At 42.3% G+C, this 21,772-nt stretch overlaps 1 protein-coding gene across 1 annotated transcript; it reads left to right on the top strand.

The window, feature by feature from the left end:
* The first annotated feature begins 1,312 nt into the window (after positions 1 to 1,312).
* hmmr (hyaluronan-mediated motility receptor (RHAMM)) lies at positions 1,313 to 21,069 on the top strand. The gene is made up of 22 exons (XM_083786235.1): positions 1,313 to 1,424; positions 2,096 to 2,194; positions 3,382 to 3,479; positions 4,213 to 4,290; positions 4,801 to 4,989; positions 5,075 to 5,161; positions 5,401 to 5,512; positions 5,625 to 5,690; positions 5,991 to 6,064; positions 7,003 to 7,076; positions 7,515 to 7,882; positions 7,991 to 8,139; positions 10,387 to 10,622; positions 13,311 to 13,427; positions 14,742 to 14,924; positions 16,087 to 16,203; positions 17,157 to 17,339; positions 17,982 to 18,221; positions 18,545 to 18,605; positions 18,730 to 18,906; positions 19,945 to 20,113; positions 20,531 to 21,069. The coding sequence occupies exons 1-22, from the start codon at positions 1,385 to 1,387 to the stop codon at positions 20,548 to 20,550; spliced, it is 2,937 nt and encodes a 978-aa protein (XP_083642361.1). The 5' UTR covers positions 1,313 to 1,384; the 3' UTR covers positions 20,551 to 21,069.
* The last annotated feature ends 703 nt before the right edge of the window (positions 21,070 to 21,772 follow it).

Below are 21,772 nucleotides of genomic sequence, written 5' to 3'. Positions count from 1 at the left end.
TTTGCTCGTTTATTTATAACTCCGTGACATATGACCCAGTTTGTATACTGGTAGATGACTGTTTACACTTTACAGCATAGCAGCCTGCCTGACAGTGGTGTAAAGTACAATTTTGAGGTATTTGTACTTTACTTGAGTACTTCCAATTTCCAATAATTTTACTTCTACTCCACTACATCTCGGAGACAAAATTTTTACTTTTACTCCACTACAATATTTTGAAAACTTTAGTTACTTTGGAGATTTTAATTTTGATTAGAAAACACTTCAACTATACATTTCGGCCATTTGAAAATAGCCGATATACAAGCTCACAATGCGTCGCATAGGCTACTTGTAATGGAGTACATCAACATTGCAGTATTTAGACCTTTACTTAAGTAAAATATTTGAGTACTTTTTCCACCACTGCTGCCTGATCCATACAGCTTATCGACAACACAACACCCAGCTGAACTGCTGCAGCGACAATTCAAAGACACCCCTTCGGGGTCCATAAAACAACGTTGATACTGGCTGTGGTGTGGTGTGCTGCACACGACTTTCCTGGTGCAACTAGAAGAGATTGAGTTGCATATGTCTGTAAAACTGCCACAGTGACTAAAATTAGATCAAGAGGACACCCACCCATGTGCTTTGGGCATGCGAGGTCAGTCAGTGACTATTTCATCTCCATGGTCACTAACGTGTGAATTTTGGCTGGAGGCTGGTAGCCTGCTTTCAGAGTTATGAAGCCTTCTAACAACTGTCAACTATGTAAGGCATATGGCGACTCTTGGCGAGTGATATTTATTTGATGGTATGAGCACAGCCATTTTTGTATTATCCTTGGGTCTGTTTGGGGTCACCACTCACCACCACATGCTGAAGACAATTATTCATGTTGTACTTGAATTAAAAGATACGTGACATATATAAATGCACCATTTTCCATTTAGCATTTCTGTACATATCAATGATACTACTCTGAACTGAACATAATAACATAATATAGGCCTACAGTATTGTAACCCCTTTGAGCAGAACACATAACGTGACAGGAACACATGATGGCCGCTGGGTGGCGCACTGGCGCCGTGTCGGTAGACGAAAAAAAAACAATATGGAAGAAGTTGAAGGGGGGAGTGTTCCTCAGAGTGATCCTGTGGCAGTGATTGGTTAACCACGCGTCGCCAGGCTTTCCAATTGGCTGAGACCCGCTGAGACTCAGGCTTTCCACAAGGCGGATTGGTTGGCTGCTTTCTGTGTGACGTCAATTTGAATTGAATTTAATGCGCGGAACACACGATTACATTTGTTGTTTTGTTTGCTTGGCAGTTCCATGTCTGCTACTTGTGCCGCGTCACATATTTGAGCCGAGGTTTCATTTTACTTGTCTTCAACTATGTCTTTTGCAAGAACTAAACGTTTTAACGAACATGTCGGTAAGTAAGTCAAGTAAACATTTAGTAGCAGCTTTACTGACAGTTTGGTAGCAGTTTACAAGTTATTGGTAGGCTATGCTATGCTACTAAGCTAACGTACTAGTAGGCCAATATATTATAAACTCTTGGTTCCACCCTGTAAAAGTTAAGATACTAGGTTGAGAATTCTGGTAGAATGGAAAATGTACGATGTTACAGCCTAAGATCACAGCACCTGATAATCTGTCCACAGTCCGCACCACTGCCCTAAACATGTATGTAGAGGAAAAAAATAAAAACCCTTTCCCCAGATTGCAGTTACTGTGACACTTGTTCCCAAACAATGTGACTGTATGACTATACCAGTGGTTCCAAAACTTTTTCATTGTCAAGGACCCCGAAATTGACACTTAGTAGACCGCGGAAACCCATCCAGAAGATCTTTACAGTTCTGGCAGTGATTTTCCACTGCCCTATACAAAATTATTCATTTACTAACAAAACATATCAGTTCAGTACTTTATGAGCACTCAAGCTGCCGTCCTTAATTTGGATTTGTCATTATAGCCTATTATTATTCTTAATGTTAATAATAGCCTATCATTAAAATTATATGTTGCCATATCTTTAATTTACACCATTGTACAATCGAGTTTACTTTAGTGCTTTTAATGTTATTTGACCCCCACCAGCCTGTTCTATCGGTCCTGGAGACTACGACATCAAGCCTGCCGAGCTGAAGGGAGCTGTGACCTTCCAAAGATCTGGCAGGTTCAGACCCACCAAGGAGGGTGCGTCAAAGACGGTCAAGTGCTTATAATAAGAGATCTACCATGGCAGCACATGGACTAAAGTTCTCAGTCGCCACAACTAATTTGGATTCCATATTAGAAGCCACTGCATGTCTTCTATGAAAGCCAGCATGTCTTCTATTGATTGGAGTTCACAGTATGGGTACATTTCTACCGAAAGCACAAGTCAATACAAAAACTGTTACTTTGTGGACGATCCATGATTAAGCATTACACTTATTTACAACAGGGTCCACCATTTTCAATTAATCAGAATATTTAGAGACGTACAAATATACAAAAATAATTTTAAAGAAAGTAAAAAAGGGGGAAAAAGTCTGTGGTGCTCTTTGGGAGTGGTTTTGAAGGAGTCAAGGGATTCACATGTTTTAATGGCTGTTGGTAGGGCGTTCCACATTCTAGTGGCATAGGAGCTAAATTAATTTAATTCCTTGTTTGAGACGAGATCTGGGTTGTATGGCAGATCTAAAAGCTCAACATGTCACGCTGCCACGTGTTGTGAGCTTGTAGATCGTCTGTTTGGTCATTGGCTATGTAATGGAGCGCCGAAGTCCTGACGTCACTTGGCTCAGCCCCTGGTTCACTGAAGTTTTTCTCTATGGAGAATAACATGGGGTCATCCTATCGTCTCATAAGCATTGTGGTGGAAAATAAACAACACTGTCCCAGCGATATTGCCGGGGAGGTGTCTATCGTCAGTCTCTCATATTTGATACAGTACGCAAATTCATTTATTTGGCAGCAATAACATTACCGTTTTCTCTCAGTCAGTTGATTCTCCATATACATATGAGTGAAACAGCCGGGATGATTTATTTTTTATTTTATTTATTTATTCTTACAGTATATGAGTTGATCTCTAGTTCTCTACCGATATTGACGTCAGACTTCGGTGCTCTGTTAACTAAGAATTAAGATTAAATCGTTTTTTGTGATCAAACTAACAATACAAGTTTAGAAGCATCTGCCGTGAACATGAATGTTCTCAGAAATGTAATAAAAGCTAAGTTTAAAGCCCCACCCTGTGATTACTTCAGCTGGTTGACTGTGTGTAGTGTAGAACGGCAGCAACATGCATTTAGAATGGTAAACGACATTTTCAGGCATGAGATTTTATTTTGGCTTTATTCCATGAGACATTTAATTCAACATCTCCTTGTCTACAGCTGCTGCGGACCTACCACCACCACCACCCCCCTCACCCTCAAGAAGTGTCAGCATGTCACCCATGAGAGTCCGCAGAACCATGTCTGCTGATGGCCTTGTAAGTTGTGGTGTGGTAACCTTGGGTCACCAGGCTTTCCACCTCTGATGAAAGCCTGGTCTGTGTTGATAAATTGCAGTGTGATCCGGTCGGGAGTGGATGATATCTTTTCGTCATGTAGTCATTGTTTTGTAGTCTGTCATCAGGCCGGAACCCTCAATCTGGAACATCCTTTCTTCCCAAAAAAAGCATGACTCGTTCTCTCGTAGCCTGCGGCTTTTATTGGGAAAAATCGGTTTGAGGGAAACGGAAGTTCCAGATTGAGGGTTGACTACAACATGACATAACGATATCATCCGCTCCCGACCGGATCATAAACCCGAAAAGGAATGCTGCCCAGGCTAGCGGTGTGGTGGTTGGAATAATTTAATTTCAAGCTGACAAATCCAAAGGTTAACAATAAGTAAAAGTGAGAACAATTGTTTTTCCAACATGGTCCCCGATGTCACTAAACAACGGGACAGACGGTAATGCCTTTTTTCTCCATCATGCATACAATATTGCTTTACACACCAGACACTTGGTTGGAAAAAAACCCCAATAATTGTCAGATGACTTTCATATTATAGGATCTTAGTTTTATAGTCACCCATGGTCTTCTGCCCCCCCCCCCCCCCCCCTTGAGATGAGCCCAGACCTGAAACCCCTCTAGATTTACCCCAATTGGAGATCAATATTGTATTTCTATGGTTCTCTGAAATCTGAATTATGCCACTCTCTGGACATAATGCAGGTTGAAGGATCAAGTGCAAGGAAAGGGAGAAGTGGCGTTACAATGGAGATGAAACTGCAGTGGGTCTTGGAGAAGGAGGTAAGTCATTTGCACATTATCATCAACCAAGTATTATTTACCGGTACGTCATTTTTGGTTTAAAAGCTCAACTCAATCTGACGACTGAGGTTCTCCTGTGGGATCAATAATGCTCTATCTCTCTAATTGCATTGAAATGGGCTCCATGCACACACGCCATTTTGAAAAGAACTTGGGCCCCTTCTCTACTTCCTTCACAGGTGTTACCGGCACCGCTGATGCTAATGAAGGCTCTATTCCATTCTGGTCTGAGTTGGGGTGCTGCTATTGTGTGTTGGCTCACTGGAAACACTCACTCCATTTGTACACTTGGAGTTATGGGGATCCTTGAAACTAAAAAGTTTGAGAACCACTGCACACTAAATGGAACAGAGCCTTAATTAGTTATTGTTTGCATATAGCCCATTGGTATCCCAACCTGAAAACATATTTTCTGTCTTTAACCCACTTTTACATTAAGCTAGCTACCCTTTTATGATAATTGCTCTGTTTGACCTGCTTCCTCCAAAGATCCGCTCCTTGGTGCAGCAGCGTGGGGAGCAGGACCAGAGACTCCAGTCCCTGGAGGAAGAGCTTAAGAAGCTGCATGCAAAATTGTTGACAGCAGTCCGGGAGAAGACAGCCCTCTCTGCTAATATGGCCACCTTGGAGAGACAACTGGCTGAGCTCAATAAAGCCAACAAGTTCTTGAAGAACAAGGTCTGCTTATCTGACTTCTATACGCATCTTCGGCCTTGGTTGAGTTTATAAAAATAATGAAACTATTGTTTTATTTCATCTGTAGGTGTCTGCTGACACAACAAAGAAACAGATCAACTCTCTGATGATGGAACTGATGGAGGCCAGAAACAATTTGGATGCTAAAAACAAGGTATGGGAGATGCAAATGAAGGTCCTCAACAGATTGTAACTTTTGCTAAAGTCTTTGCGCTGTACTCTTTTTGCATAAAGCAAAACATGCTAATAAAAAGCTTAAAAATGAAAACTGACCTGTATATAGTTCACTTGACCTTCCACAGTGAAAGGCAGTCCAACGACAATCATCACACTTGAAAATGTTGCCGGCTGCAGTGGATTGTGCTGAAGTGTAAACTACTGTATGGGTTTCAGGAGTTAAATGACCTGCACATCACCACAGAAGGGCAGCTGCAGGCACTGGAAACGGACCTGCAGACCACTAGAACTGCCCTCACAACTCTCGGGGACCGAAAGAGTGATCTGGGTAAGGATTACAGGTTTGCTTTGTCGCCTAGATTTTTCAAAGGCTATGACATGAGAAAGGGCAAGGTAAATATTATAACTACAAGGGCTATAATGTGATTTACTGTTCACAGAGGACCTCCATCAAGCAACAAATTCAAGGAATGAAGAGCTGGAGAATGAGATGGATAGACTGCATGGTGAGTTCTGAGCATGCCCACGGATGTGTGTTGAATACCTTCTTTGCTATGTTATGTGGACTATAGCTCTATATACTGTATACACGCACACACAAATGCGTGCACATACATACACACACTACACAATATGAGTGTCTGTATTGGTTTGAAAGGCTGCATTACAGTAAAGTGAGGCAACTTTCTGAACTTGACTGAATGTTTTCCTTCACCCACTTAGTTATTTGCATTATTTATATTTATTTAAACAAAAATATTCATCACCCTGCCTTACATTATGCCATGTATACGCATGTTTTCCAGCACTGATGGAGGAACTGAGGGCAGAAGTAAGCGCTCTGCAGGGATACCTGGACGTAGCCAATGATGAGATCCAGGTGAACTATTAATTTTAATTACAATTTAATTAATTGCATCACAAATGTAAGGTATATTCATTGGTTGACATTAAAGCGGACTGTGGTACTGTGGTGTAAAATCACACCCGTGTGACGTGAGGGGCGCCCTTATCATCATCAATCAAACAATCACATTCCATGCTCAGCCAATCACAATTTGCGTCTTCACTTTTCTGTCCTCACTTTTGTCTTAAATGTTTGTTTACACAAACACAGAAAGATGGGCATAGGAGCGTTTGTCCAATCTGTATGGTAGAGTATGTTAATACAATGTTGGGGTGGTTGTATTTTGTCTCCCTGCTCCCTGGGACATTTCGATTGTGATACCTAGAAACGGGTTCTGTCCTGAATTTTGACCTGAAGGTTAAGTTTAAATTCATCCCCTGAGCATGAAGGAAGGATCTATTATTCACTCAATGGGCATTCAAACATGGGGCTAAATATGTATTTATTTTTGCAACATTTTAGAGATTTATTTTTTGTATCATTTACTATAGTCCTCCTAGACCCCAAGCAATTATATTTGACCTCAACAGATCAGAATACAGAATGTGTCAAACTGACATATTGAGCCTTTGACACACAGTGTGGCTTCTCCCCAGTAGGCTACCTTCACATTCAGTAGATCCTGTGATCTTTTGTGGCCAGATGTAATTTCTTGGTCTAGTAGGATCACTTGACTATAGACATAATGTGTACCGACAGTGGCTTGCATTTCAACAACCCCCAAATTTCTGCTGTCTCGCCCACACCGACAGCGATCTTACTGGTTTTGTGTTTGTACTGTAATACATCTCCATTATGTTGTAAATGCATGTAATGTGTACATAAATGTATGTACTAAATCCAATTATAATTTGTCATTTGAATCATCTTCATGTACTATGAAAACAATACTCAGATTTGTTTGCCTGCAGGACCTTCGGCGGAAGTGTAATGAGAGGGAAGAGCCAGATGAAACCGCAACAAAAGTCCAGCAGGAGAAACTATGGTAAGCAATTGGCTGTGAGCTGAAAATAACAGATTTACAAAATTAGCTAACAATGTATCGCGATAACTATTAACTAATAAACCAACTAAATGGAAAAAGCGGCAGTCCAAAATAAAATATGCAAAACTGGCTCAGATGCAATTTCTCATGTTTATTTGAGAACGCTGGTGCGTTTCGGCAGAGCCTTCTTCAGAGCAGACTTCACTTCACTTTTTAGTCTTCTCTGAAGGCTATTGAGTGCTGCTTTTTCCATTTAGTTGGTTTATGAGTTAAGTTATTTTCAAGGCTGAGCACCCACTGCCTTAAACAAAGGGCAGTTTCCAGAGGTAGCGCACCTTCTTTCTTTAAATGTATCACGATACTTTAGCTGGTAGAACTACGTACTGAGTATTGGACTCTTAACACGTCTGACACCAATTTGCTACTTGTTGTGCCCAGTGAACTAGAGAGAGAAGTGGAACGGCGCACTGTGGAACTGCAACAACTCCAGAGTGTCGTGCGGCAGAAAGAGGAGGAGTCGGTGAGCTGTCAGCAAAAGCTTGGGGCCTCCCAGGACACTCTGAGAGAGACCGAGGAGAGACTGAACAGTTGCGAGGTGGAGCTGAGATGTTCACAGGAGGCGCTGGGCGACATGGCGGTCCAGATGAAAGAGACCAGCGAGGCCCTCGAGGAGTCCCTTGGTAAGGTGAGCCAGCAGGGGACGGAGCTGACCAGACTGAGGGACATGCTGAGGAGAACCGAGCAGGAAGTGGACGAGAGAACATCCCAACTCGCAGAGAGTCGCCTGCGCCACGATGAAGCCATGAGTGCGTATCGAATGAAATCCCAAGTGCCACATTTTATCTTCTTGGATTCAAATACATTTAGAATTGTGTTGTCACACATTTTATTTTTTATTTTATTTTGGTTTTTAGGCCGGATACAGCAGGAGTGCCTGAGGCGAGTGGAGGAACTGGAGACGGAGCTCGGCGCCCTCCGGGCAGTCGGGACGGAGGAGCGGAACGAACTGATCCAACTTCAGCAGGTTCATGCTGCCCTGACTGAGCAGCTGCAGAAGGAAAAGGTAAAAAAAAACAATTGACAGTTTTGTACAGGGGGTGGCGGCACACGATGCAATCAATTTTTTAATGTTTCCTGTTAACCTGCGTAAGCACCACAAGCATCAAATTGTGAACAGTTTGCATTTGTGGACGGGCTGCATGATATTAGGAAAACATGCGGAAAACACAAGGCCCAGAACGAAATCAATCCCAGAGAAGTCCAGCTGTACGGTACTCCTCTCTTGACAAACAAACTCTCACCGGAGCAGATGACGGTCCCGGGCGGAGACAGAGTCTCCACAAGTTTGTGGAGCCGGCAACTTCCGTGGTTTTTGTCACAGAAGCGTCACGGCCCGTCAATCAATCTCCTTTGCGACATTGACCCTCCAATACATAAAGGAAAAACAATACAGATACCTCTCACAGAAACTAGGACATTACACATAAGGATGGATATTCAAACGAGCTAAAGGAATATTTTGACTGAGCCATGCTCTTTATTTTAAATGACATTTTAAAGTTATATTCAGTGATTTCACTTAATTCAAATATCACTTATTTTTTTGTTTTGTTGTGATAATCCTCCCTACTATAGAGTGTGCTGACCATATAAGGAGTTCCTCCCTGTCCCCAGTTAACCCCTGGGGGTCAAAAAACCTTAGGTTTCGTTTTTGACTCTCTCTCCTGATTGGACGAAAGGCTGGGTCCCACAGCCAAAAACGAAACCTACGGTTTTTTGAGTGAAATCACTGAATATACCTTTAAAATAAATCCTTAATGAATAATATGTGGCAGTGCTACAAGTTAGCAGCGTGCTCAAGTGCCTTGCTCAGGGAGTGGCACCTAGACTAGGGCCGGGATGCGAACCAGGGACCTTCTGTTATGAAGTATGGGAAATGATTGAACCTGATGTGGGGTACTGACTCGTTTACGAGTCTTGTTTTTGAGCTGTTGAATAGATTTTCTAATTTCTTTGTATAGGTTATGTCATATCAGCCCTGTCCAACTTAAAAGCCTGAAACAGAAATGTTATTTGTATACATTCCCAGTGTTCATTCACGCAAACACAATTGTTAATCGCGATTATTTGAGTGACACTTGATCATCAGGTAAAATGCCATAATCTTGACAGCCCTAGCTGCCCTACCCAGGCAGCCTCTACCCATTCAGCTATTATGGTGTTACAGCTAGTACCACTACATGTGCATAGCTTGTGTTGGATGTCAGGATTGTGGTCTATTATACTCTAGTTCCAATTCCAAGAGGAAGAGATATTAGAAAGGTAAACGTGGGATGATAAAAGGTGAAGATGACTGCATCTCATTCCAGATCTAAAGCAACAAGAAGAAAAGAACACCAAATTGATTCTGATGGAGAACAGATGTCAAGTGATGGAGAAAATGATTTAATTCTCAAAAAATACAGAGTTATGAAGCATGAGAAATGAATGGGGAGGTGAAGAGATGAGCAGGGAAATACCAGCTCTGACAGCACCAATATGGATATAGTAGATGTGTATATCTATCTAATTAACACATTGTTGTAGTAACTATACACATAACAAGGTGTTTATCATAATTTAAGGTTTTAATGAATGATTATATTATATGCCAGTCACAAACAAAACAAACCTTTATCTGGCAGGAACAAAAAGGCCATATAACTGGTCCTAAGTAACCTGTTTAAATATTTACCAATGTAGTATGTACGTGCCCGTTGCAGTCGGCCACCGGCCTACTTGGGAACGATGCAACTTGGGAACCTAATAATATATGTTGTCATAGCACCCGTTTTAACTGTCAGCCGGTGTCCCACATGGAGATCTGTGTATGTGCCTGTGTGTGAAGACTGCAAACAAAAGTGTACTTGGCAATCAATTCGGCCCACTGGCAGAGCCTGGTTGAGCCTCAATTGGCCTCATTAGGCCCTCTGGCAGAGCCTGGCCCAGGTGAAAGGAGTTGGCCTCATTAGGCCCACTGGCAGAGACTTTTGTGGTGGTTCTGGAGAACCGTGGGTCCGACCGACTCGAAACCTGGCACCGCACTCCCTGTGGGGGTGTGGAATGCGTGTGTCGAATGTGAAGTCGGTTCTCGAGTTACGTGCATTACAACCATACTCGCACGTACGCAGAGACATGGCGCATTTATAGTAGGATCAATGAGCTGGCCAGATGTATGGAGAACCGGGATGATGTAGGACTCGTCTGAGGGCAACCTAGAGAGATTTTCCGTATAAACGGTGATTTAAAAAAAATGTCTTTGTTCCTGTAGGCCCTTGGCGCGTCTCTGTCCCTCCTCCTGCAACAGGAGAAGGCAGAGTCCGACCAGTGCATGAAGGACCTCCGAGATGAGATGGAGGAGGTGCTGGGAGATCTGGCTGCCATGGAGGAGCTGGAAGGGTCTCGCCGAGGCATGCTGATGGAGACCCAGGGGGGCTTCCTGGTCCTCCAGCAGGACCACGCAGAGTTGGAGAAACGACTGAGTGAAACCAAGGCCCTGCTTGACAGGTACAGGTCTAAACACCAACATGGACATATATTTTTAGTGTGCGGAGAGTTTAAAATATGTTATGACTCAAGGGTGCTCCTTTAGTGCAGTGTTTCTCAAATGGGCATACTAGTACTTTTCTGTTATTTTATTTATTACAAAATGCTTTTTTTCCCTGTTACCCCTGGAGACTGGAGAGGCTTAAATATGGACTATATCGAAGAGAGCAGTTTATTCTGACTGTTTCATACCCTGTTTGTGTAGGGCAGGACCCACCTTCACTTGCCCACACGCATTTCACAAGCCCGTACCACTTGGAAATTATTTTGTTATTTTTCATTTCTTTGTTTTCATTGTTTTTATATGTACACTGTCTTGTAACCCTCAAAATAAAAAATACTTCTTTTTATCCCATATTCCTAAAATCACTTTCCTCTGGAAACTAACTGGTATGTTTAGAAAATATTGTTTTTACGTCCGGAGACCCCTGTCCAGGACAGGCTTCAGAAGTGCCTCCTTACGAGACTTTGCTCAGCTCTGAACCCATTTGATTTAGTGTTAGGAACCAGTTCCGACTGCATGCCCTTGCTGAGGTCGGCCCCAGGGAGGGTTCAAACCCACAACCTTCCGCATGACAGGCGGCCCCCTTTGGAAAATATTGATATGCCCTATATTTTCAATCTGTGTCATTATGTCAACCTCCCACCAATAAAACCCAAGTTGCCAGCTTTTCAACCTAGCCTGAGTGAGTTTTGAATACTGTATTAAATGCAAAAATAGATAAGTGGACAAAAATAAGCTTATGTGTCCGTATCGGGAAGGATATTTTGTGCTGGTGAAGACTGAAGAGAATAGAATATTATAGAAAAAAACATCACACTACTAGTAAAGAAAGATGAGGTTTGAGTCTAGACAAGGCACTAGCACCAATGCCCAGCCCCAGGATCCAGTATATCTGAAAGGGAGGAGGGTTGGTTGGCTGGTCATCAGCCGGGGCCCCCCCACACACTCAAGAGAGCCACGTGTCCATCTTTTCTGGTTGTACCGTATTGAGTTTGACCTCTACACACAGTAGACTATACGGCCCTCATTTATCAATTCAGTGTAAAATCTGCCACAGATTCGAGTGTAGGTTTCGTAGTACACCCACGCCGCCGCGGCATTTATAAAGTGATCGCAAACAGCTGATCCTTCCTTAATTTCGTTCCGACGTTAATAAATGTGACGGCTGAAATCTATCTGGCACGCCCTATGAAATCAAGCCTCGCCCTCGTTTTTGCGACAGGAACAACGGCAATACGATTTTGAAACCATGGTTACAGGAAGAAAAAAAGAATCCCTCGCTTGCCTTTCTGCCCCCTTTCTCATACACACACAGACGCACGCAAACGCAACTTGCAACTTGTTATATCTTAAATAAATAAAGCTGTCTGTTTCTCCTCTCGCTTCGCTTCCCTTGCTGCCTCCCTTGCTCCTCACCCCCCGCACGCACATATCGCAATTTGCAAGCAACTTTCACTGTGTTGTTAGTTGTATATAAAATTATTAAAATGTTTATTCATTTAATATACAACAAGATTAGTGAACGAAAACCTGAACCTGTGATTATGTGAAGCATTGATTAAATAACATTGCTCACGTCATTGGAATGAGTTTCATTTCAGCCCGTGACAAATGCTGTTTTGCAACTCTGCATCTCCTCCTCCGCTCCTGTTCTGTCTGTCTCTGTCACTGTCGTGACCTGTCTGCACGTTTATGACATTACTGTATATTAGACTGCATACCTCGCAGCCTAAACCTTATGTGGTACATGGTGGTAGGCTGTAGTGGTGGAGGTCCGTGAATTAAGTTGGCACCCCGTGATTATCCATATGACGGAAAAAAAAGAAAAGATGCGGTCCCCACTTTGCTGCCTCGGCAGTCGGCACTGTCGGCATGTCACATTTAGTGGCATTCGAGTGCGTCGGGTTTATCCTTAATTAAAAGGACGAGACGTGAGAAAGACATGGCTGTAGACTTACTTATCTGCGAAAAGAAAAGCTAAAGCTGCAGATGCAGATGCCTCTCGATACATGTCATGGGGGGGGGGGGTCGGGGGGGCTACCGGTATGCGCTCATGCAAAACACTGTTTAAATGGCTTAAGCATGACTTGCAGCATTGTTTTTAATTGCGCGATTTGAATAAGCTTGCACTCTTGGAAATATGATTATATCCTACCAATTTCATATGACATGCTTTTACTAAATATATTTTTTTCACATGTAGGCTGCTATTATTAGTTTTATACATTTTAGGAGTGAAAACATATGTTTAGATGCCTGTGACAGCCTCTCAGCTGGTCAAACAATGCTGCTCCGCTGTTCTACGACAGAAAAACAGACAAAACGTACGACAGGACGTGAGTTTTGAACTTTGTCAAGTTCAATTTCAAGCTTTGGCGGAAATGTTAAATGCCGACAATGTCGGTAATTTCGGCGTGCACCCATATTTTGGCGTACGCACGGTTGATAAATGAGGGCCTATATGTTTGTACCATCTACCTGACTGTATCCCTGAGTCTGAGGAACCACCAGCAAAGTCAGTGTTTCAAACTGAACCCACTCCACCAATCCGTTGAATTTCTAGGCCTATGTAGCATTTCGTTTTTGACATGACTGTCAAACATTTTGTTTTGATAACATCAAACCTTTTTGTTTGACATGTTTAGTAAGATGAAGGAGATGTCTGGTTTGGAAGAGAACCACTCTCTGGCCATGAGAAGCCTTCAGGAGCAGCACACCAACTCACTCCACAAGACGAGAGACACTGCTGCTGAGCTGGAGAGGTGAGTGTCTGTATATAACTTGAATAATGGAACGTCAGTTTGATAGGCTTAATTATTTTTTCTTTTTCTCCATGACCATTTTATGACCGCATAGACCTTTTTTTTTTTTTTCAACTGAAAGGTGTTGCACACCTTTGTTGTTGTGATTGACATGGTTAAATGCCTTGTCTATTCTATTGACTCTTCTATTAACTCTTCTCCCTTCTGGCTCCAAAACTGTGGAATGCACTTCCCATTGCAGTCAGAACTGCAGCATCACTCCCAATCTTCCGCCGTAGTCTGAAAACCCACCTTTTTAGACTCCATCATGGCCCATAGCACTTACCCTACCCCCTTAGATAGCATTTCTGTAGACTTAGATAGCATCTGATACAGACTTATAGCATGTTATGTATACGGCACTATAATTGCATTGTATATAGTCATAGCACGCCATAGTACATATGTATAGCATAGTAGTATATATATATAGTTTATATGTATAGTCTCATAATATAGATATTCCACTGTTACTTTCTTAGTTTACGCATGTTTTATGATAAATGCTTTTGTGATGTATTCCCATGCTTTTGTTCTTGATTATTGTAAGTCGCTCTAGATTAAGAGCGTCTGCTAAATGCCTAAATTGTAAATTGTATTGACATGGTCATGTAAAGTGTAAATTGGACCATAATGGTGTTCTGGCATGACTCAAAAATATACTTGACAGATGTTAGATTTTCAAGGACTTCTTTAGATTCTGTTAATTTCAATGTGTTCAACTTGTAGAGCCTTAGTACGAATTCATAATTACACTACTGAACGTACACGTGGAGCTAATTAGCTTTGCTCTTGGAGCATTCAGAGTGAAAAGCCAGCTTATCCAATTTTCTGAACATTGCCAACAACAATGTCTGTGGAAGTCCTTGCCATCGCATTGAAATGTGATGGCTGTGGCTTTTTTTAATGGACGGTATTCACCATGCATCTACAGTTATACACTAAACATTTATGAATTAACTGATATCAGAGAGCTCTGTGTATTTACTAGCACACACAAAATGGAATGGTTCTTTTTTTTTTTTTTTTTTTAAATACTCTCGGCAATGGAAAATGTTAGAACAGAGTCGACGGACAATGTTGTAAGTGCAGTAATGTTTAGCCAAGTAATATGAAATCTAAAGTGATAAAGCCATAATGGACATGGTCTGTTTCTGTCGGATATTTGGCTAAATCTGTGAATAGACGACATGCATTCATTGATGGGCTGTATGGTGACTATGGTCCTTTCCTTTCCTTTTTTAATTTATCTATTTAAATGCTGCCCAATCCCAGCATCAAACAGTCTCTGAAGCAAGCAGAGGAGAGGTCGAGAACCCTGGAGGAGGAGGTGGAGAGAGTCACTCATCAGATGAAAGAAGAGATGGTCGCCACGTTTCAGAAGAAGGATGATGATGCCAGGAGGATGAGGGAGGAGACAGACGGCATACATCGTGCCGCTCAGGAGGAATGGGCGTGGTACGTACGACAGCAAAATTAGATTTCGTGATTTTATTATTTTATTTCGTTTTAGCCACGTGGAATGTTTTAGTGTTATATCATGAGATTTTAGTCGCCTAAATGTAAAGTTGATTTAGTCTACTAAAATGTATTTTGTCGGCTAAAAGTGGCCTTGATGGCGTCGTAATGAATTTTACAGTCTCTGAATCTGATGTCCAGTCAGTGGTCTGAAGCCTTCAGACGTGCCTCCTTAGGAGACTTGGCTCAGCTCTGAACCCATTTGTTGTTACCCATTGCGACCGCATGCCCTTGCTGACGTCGACCCCAGGGAGGGTTCAAACCCACAACTTTCCGCATGACAGGCGACCCTCTTTGAAAATATATTAGGGCACATCAATATTTTCCAATCTGTGTCATTATGTCAGCCACCCGCCAGTAAAACCCAAGTTGCCAGCTCACTTGGAGTGAGTTTTGAATACTGTATTAAAAGCAAAAAACACACCCATGTGAAGTGAGTGGTGCAACTCCGTGTGGGGGTCCCCAGGGGTCCGGAAGTTCCAGACCCACAGGAAAGCGGCCAGGGTGCTGGTACGGTTCCGGCGAGCCGCCCCACGTCTGTAACGGTCGAGAAATGACACCAACCAAGCTATTTTCGTGCTTAGACAGACCCGGAGACAGACAGACAGACCCAGGGACACACCTAGCTGTGTAATGGAGTGGTTGCACCACTCAAAAATATATGGGTGGACACAGAGAAGCTAATGTGTCCGTATCGGGTAGGATATTATGTGCTATGAGAATAGAATACGCTGCTGGAAAAAACATCACACTAGTAAAGAAACATGAGGTTGGAGACAAGGCACTAGCACCAATGCTCAGCCCCCAGCCTGGGCAGCAGCCCCAGGAACCAGTATCTGAAAGGGAGGAGGGTTGGTTGGCTGGTCATCTACACAATAAATGTGTTTGTACAATCATCTGCCTGACTGTATCCCTGAGTCTCGGAGGAACCACCAGCAAAGTCAGTGTGGCACTGTGTCAGTGTGGCAAATTAAATGCTACACAGGCGGCGGCCTAGTAGAAATTCAACGGATTGATGGAGTGGGTTCAGTTTTTTCGCATGACGAAATGTCAAACATTTTGTTTTGATAACATCAAACCTTTTTGTTTGTGACATGTTTAGTAAGATAAAGGAGATGTCTGCTTTGGAAGAGAACCACTCTATGGCCATGAGAAGCCTTCAGGAGGAACACACCGACTCACTCCACAAGACAAGAGACACTGCTGCTGAGCTGGAGAGGTGAGTGTCGTTCCATTATTCAGGTTAAATACAGACAGTTTGATTAATAGGCTTTTCTTTTTGTTTTCATGACCGTTGCATTTTAACCGCCAGAATGACCTTTGTCACACTGGACAAAGATGACATGTTAAATGTTTTTGTTGTTGTGATTGACATGGTTAAATGCCTTGTCTATTGACATGGTTGTGCAGTATAAATTGGACCATAATGGTGTTCTGCCATGACTCAAAAGTATTCTTGACATACCTGCCCATTTTCCAAAGCGGTTTGAAATGAACATAATCTAAAGAAGTCCTTGAATATCTAACGAAGCGTTCAACTTGTAGAGCCTTTCTGCCTTAGTACTCGACTACTCGTAATTAATAATTATGTAACTTCTGAGTGCCTGAACGTACCCGTGGAGCTCATTAGCTTCTTGGAGCATTCAGAGTGAAAAGCCAGCTTATCGAATTTCCTCAATGTCCATGGAAGTCATTGCCATCGCATTGAAATGTGATGGCTGTGGCTTTAGAACAGGCCAGATCCATATGGAGCCATAGGGGTGATCAGGTCCAGAGCCCGGGCAGAGGCTTTTGTGCTGGTTCTGGACAACCGTGGGTCCGACCAAATCGGGCACTGGACCCCCTGCGGGGTGTGGAACGCGTGTGTTGAATTTCAAGTCGGTGGGGCGAGTTACGTGGATTACACACGGACAGATGGACAGAGACATGGTGCATTTATAGATAGATAGATGGTTCTTTTTTTGGTCTGTTTTTATGTTTGTTTTTTGGTTTGTTTATTTTACTGATTTTGAAACCTTTGTCAAGTAGTTCAAAATTGTCCCTGAAAAAATGATTAATTCAAGCGGAAATGGAAAATGTTAGAACAGAGTAAAAGGACAATCGTGGAATATTGTTTAGCAAAGTAACATGAAATCTTTTTTTTTTTAAATTATAAATGCTACCCAATTCCAGCGTCATACGATCTCTGCAGCAAGCAGAGGAGAGGTCGAGAACCCTGGAGGAGGAGGTGGAAAGGGTCACTCATCAGATGAAAGAAGAGATGGTCGCCACGATTCAGAAGAAAGATGATGATGCCAGGAGGATGAGGGAGGAGACAGACGGCACACATCGTGCCGCTCAGGAGGAATGGGAACGGTACGTACGACATGGTGTTTATTTTGACAGCAAATTCTGATTTTTGTGATTTTTGTTTTTAATAGTCAGGTGGAATGTTTTAGTGTTAGTTATAGAGCGCCCTCTATAACTAAGTCCTGATGTCACTCGCTCATCCCGTGACAGAGTGCAAAATCTCTCATGGATGAGCCACGACTAATCTAATATACGGCAACCTTCCCTGTGTTTCTTCACTAGTCCGATCTAGAAGAACACAGTTTGCCGGCCACTGCTACAGAGCTGACAATTATATCTTCCCTTCTCTGGAATCCTGCCTCAAAGCAGACCAGAGGTCATTCTCTGATGTCATGACTAGGGACACAAGCATCAATAAGCAGGAACTGGGGATGGCAATGAAGGACCGGAAAGTCTGGCATGGCAATTGTGAAATCCATGATCTCGACTGCGGTCGAAAAAGGATGATGCTGATTTTCATCATGCAACTATGTGTAAAATGACTTGTCTTTTACTTATGCTGGATTCCACTAGTCCCTTCCTAACATTTTAGTCTAGTTTTTATTTGTTGATGAAATTGTCAATATATGTAGTCTTTTAGTCATCATAGCTTAGTTTTCATTTAGTTTTCTTTAAGTTTAATGTTTTCGTTTTCTTCACTGTACTAAGGGAGCTCAAGAGGACTGAGGAGGCGACTCACGCAACCCTGGCTCTCCGACTCGAAGAACGGGTGAAGTCGGTCGAGGCGAGCCACGCAACCCTGATCGACCAACTAGAAGAGCAGATGAAGTGTCTCCAGGACCAAGTGGAGACTTTGGCTCAGGAGAAGGTCACACTGCAATGGGAAATGTTAGAACAGAGAAAGGACCTCGAGGGACAACTAGCTGACAAGACACTAGCACAAGACAGGTGAGTGTGGGGGGTGGAAGTATTTAAGAGTTTATGTATCACGTTCTGCATAATGCAATATGCTGTATGCACTATTTCGATGTTTTGCACTTTTTCTGAAAGGTCCCTCTCTTCCAGGCTATGGCCATAATGCTTGGGTATTTGGACTACTTGCACCTTCCTGTAAAGTTCTGTTCCTGCAACTCTAAAAACGAATTATGTCCATACTTGCTGTCTGTCCGAAAACATTGTTCACTACCAGACAAATTCAAGGCACAAATCTCGCCTCACAGCAGATTTACTAAAGAAACAAATGCATATTATTTTCACTTCTGTGTTCTCAGTTCAAGTTCCGAGTGGAAGCAAAAATATGAAGAACTGTTGGCTAAAGTCAAGCCTTTCCAGGTGAGCTTTCCGGCCTAGAGAAGATGTCCAAAAAAATCTATCTATATAGATGGAGAGCGAGCTCAAAACTTTAATTCTCAGTCATTGACGTTGCAAATAACAATCAGTTGTTTGGTTCTTACAGGAACAGCTCAATGGCTTTGCTGCAGAAAAAGATGCGCTGCTCAATATGAATGGATCTAACCAGGAGGAGTTGACTCGGCTGGCTGAAGCTTACACTCGTCTTCTGGGCCACCAGAATCACAAGCAAAAGATCAAACACATGGTGAAGCTGAAGGACGAGAACCTTACGCTTAAACAGGTGAAACATGCACGCTCGCGCACACACACACACGCTACTTGGTCCCACTAATGCTGTATGAACATGACTAGCCAATGGCTATGATTTACCTCCACCAGTTTCGGTGAGAACTAAGCATAGAAAAGGAATTCATGCAATGCAATTTAAACGTTATTTGTCCAAGTGACACTATATATACATGCTGACCACACAAACACTATTATCCAGTATTTTTCAGTTTAGACACTTCCTGTCATTCCTTCCTGACTACGGTACCGTGTGTCTGGAGAAGCTGATTCTTTATGCCCCAGGCTTTGCTTATGCTGCGTTCAACTTGGTTACGAACCACTGTTGATTTTGACAGCTAATTTTGATTTTAGTTTTAGTCATAGTCCTTAACATTTTATAAACTATTCTGGAATGTTTTTTGTTAACTGTAGATTTAGTCAACTAAAATCTTATATTTATTCGACTAAAACTAGACTGATTTAGTCGACTGAAATATCGTAATGACATACCAGTAAGACACCTGAGGGCGAGAAGCATGCACGCAGGAGACATCGGATCAACATAATGGAATGTCACAGCAGGTCAGCTCCATATATGGTGATCTAAGGGTTTGAGGTCAGATGTAGAGTTGCTGGCCAATATTGATGACATCAGGGATCTCCATATATGGGCATTCCCATTTATGGGCTTAATATGAGGCATGACCATATATGGTCATGCCTGGGGGTGACGGAACAATTAACTAAACGGCATGTTTTCAAGCTGAAAATAGCCGATTTACAAGCTCACAACGCGTTGCAGGCGCAGCAGTTCTGAGCTTGTATGACTTGTCTTTTACTTATACTGGATCTCTTGTCCACTAGTCCCATCCTAACATTATAGTCTAGTTTTTAATTGTTGACAATTTACAATATTTAGTCTCAGTTTTTAGTCATCATGGTTTAGTTTTCATTTAGTTTGTCAGTGGATAAAAGGTAGTCGACGAACATATTGGTCGACAAAATCAACACTGGTGGTTGTGAACCTTCCCTTCGTACTGTGTTTTTGTAGGAGGTGTCAAACCTGCGTTCCCAGGTGACCCGGCAGAAGTCCCAGATGGAACAGCTGAGGACGGAGATCCCTGGAGCCGCCCGACGCCGGTTTGATCCCAGCAAAGCCTTTCAGTGCGACGTCAAAGAGAACCGACAGCCAGAAACGCCCGTCGCCCTCCGAGACGGTGGTGAGTAGTGCTAAACCGTCTGTCATGTCACAGCAGTCTCTTCATAAGCAGAACAATGTTAAAGATCAACTTCAGCCCAGGCGGTGGCGTAACCGTCTGGGTACCCGACTGGTAATCCAGTCGCAGTGTGCCGCGGGTTCGACTCCCGAGCCTTTACTGCATGTCTTCCCCCATTTCTCCCGTTTCCTGTCAGCCTACTGTCTGTCCCTTCAAAAAACCAATAAAAAAGGCGTAAGCCGCAAAAGAATATCTTAAAAGATAATCATGTTTTAGGTTGTTGAGAAAGTAAAAGATGAGTGTTATTTATGAGTTAAAGTAAAAGATGATGTCTTAAGTAGGGATAACTAACAATTTGAAAATTTTTATGAGGAAAGTGTAGTGCACTGGAAATTGAATCATTTCTCTTCTGTCCTCCAGGAAATCATCATTATTTGTAGGTGGGGCCTTCGACCAGTCAACACTTTGAATTCCATCTTTCTTTTTGTTTTGTGAACGTTTTAACATTTAAATATTTATCTTTTAATTGATTTTATTCCTTTTTTTAAAAATTGCTGTACATTTGGGCATGGCCCACTGCAGACAGCAGAGGGCACTATCGCACTGTCACCAGAGACTCATTTCACACTCAATGAATACAAACGCATACTGTAGCTCCAGCCACAAAGGACACACAACAAATCCTCAGTCTGGGGTTAAAGCTCAAGCTGCTTTATTTTCTATATTTGTCAGAATTTGATAAGACATAGTCGCCATGTATTTGGCCACGGTGGCACTTAAAGACTCGTACGAGGGGTGTCTGTGGAGTCATCGGTCATGCACAGTAGCTCTCCAGGTGGTGAATGCTGCAAGGATTATGACAGCACTGCTCCACAATAGCTCTCTTCACCTTGGTGTTATTGTGTCCAGACAAAGCCTTCCACTGTTTCTTCTGTTTAGGTAAACCTTTTGAAATGTACAAGTTTAACAATAAAATTGATGCCAATAAATAAATGTATTGTGACATTTTCTGTTTACAAAAGGCTGAAGAGACGTTACTATCTGATGCTGGAGGGATTTGGTAAGAAACCAAAAGAACATTGCCACAGTGAACCTGAGGAAACTAGAAGCTAATGGTAGTTTGAATGACCCCAGCTAACATGAACTTGAACTTTGAACACAGTAGGTAGTAGAGAGTGCACATACTGTATAGAAATATACATCTAATCAGTTTTTCTAGATTGGACAAAATGTGTAAAGTCTAAATATCCCATACCATTTGTATGCAAATTAGTGCCAGCATTATCTAAACCTCTGTTTTACTATACCAATCAAACCTTTGTGTGAAAAAATGTATAAATTGGACAATATGAGCTTGTGGGATGTTTGTGGGGGTGCTGAATCCATTCATAGTAACTGACTCCCCTGGCCAGATAATTGGCCATGCCTACTTTTTAGGGGGGATATCAAATTGTGGTGACCATATAATTTTCACTTATTTCTTTATTGTAGTATTTTGATTCTTGGACTTCTTAGACTATCAGATGACGTTTAAACGTTTCTATGTCTATATTTCATCTTTATTTCCAGCCTTCCCCTTACCATGTGCATACTTGGTAAGGATTGTTTGCATAGTGCACCCCACTAAATGGCTTCATTGTAATCCTTCAACATTATCGAAGG

This window comes from Protomyctophum parallelum (assembly GCF_964188405.1).
Source record: "Protomyctophum parallelum genome assembly, chromosome: 16".
NCBI lineage: Eukaryota > Metazoa > Chordata > Actinopteri > Myctophiformes > Myctophidae > Protomyctophum > Protomyctophum parallelum.
This window is presented reverse-complemented; position numbering and strand designations above follow the sequence as displayed.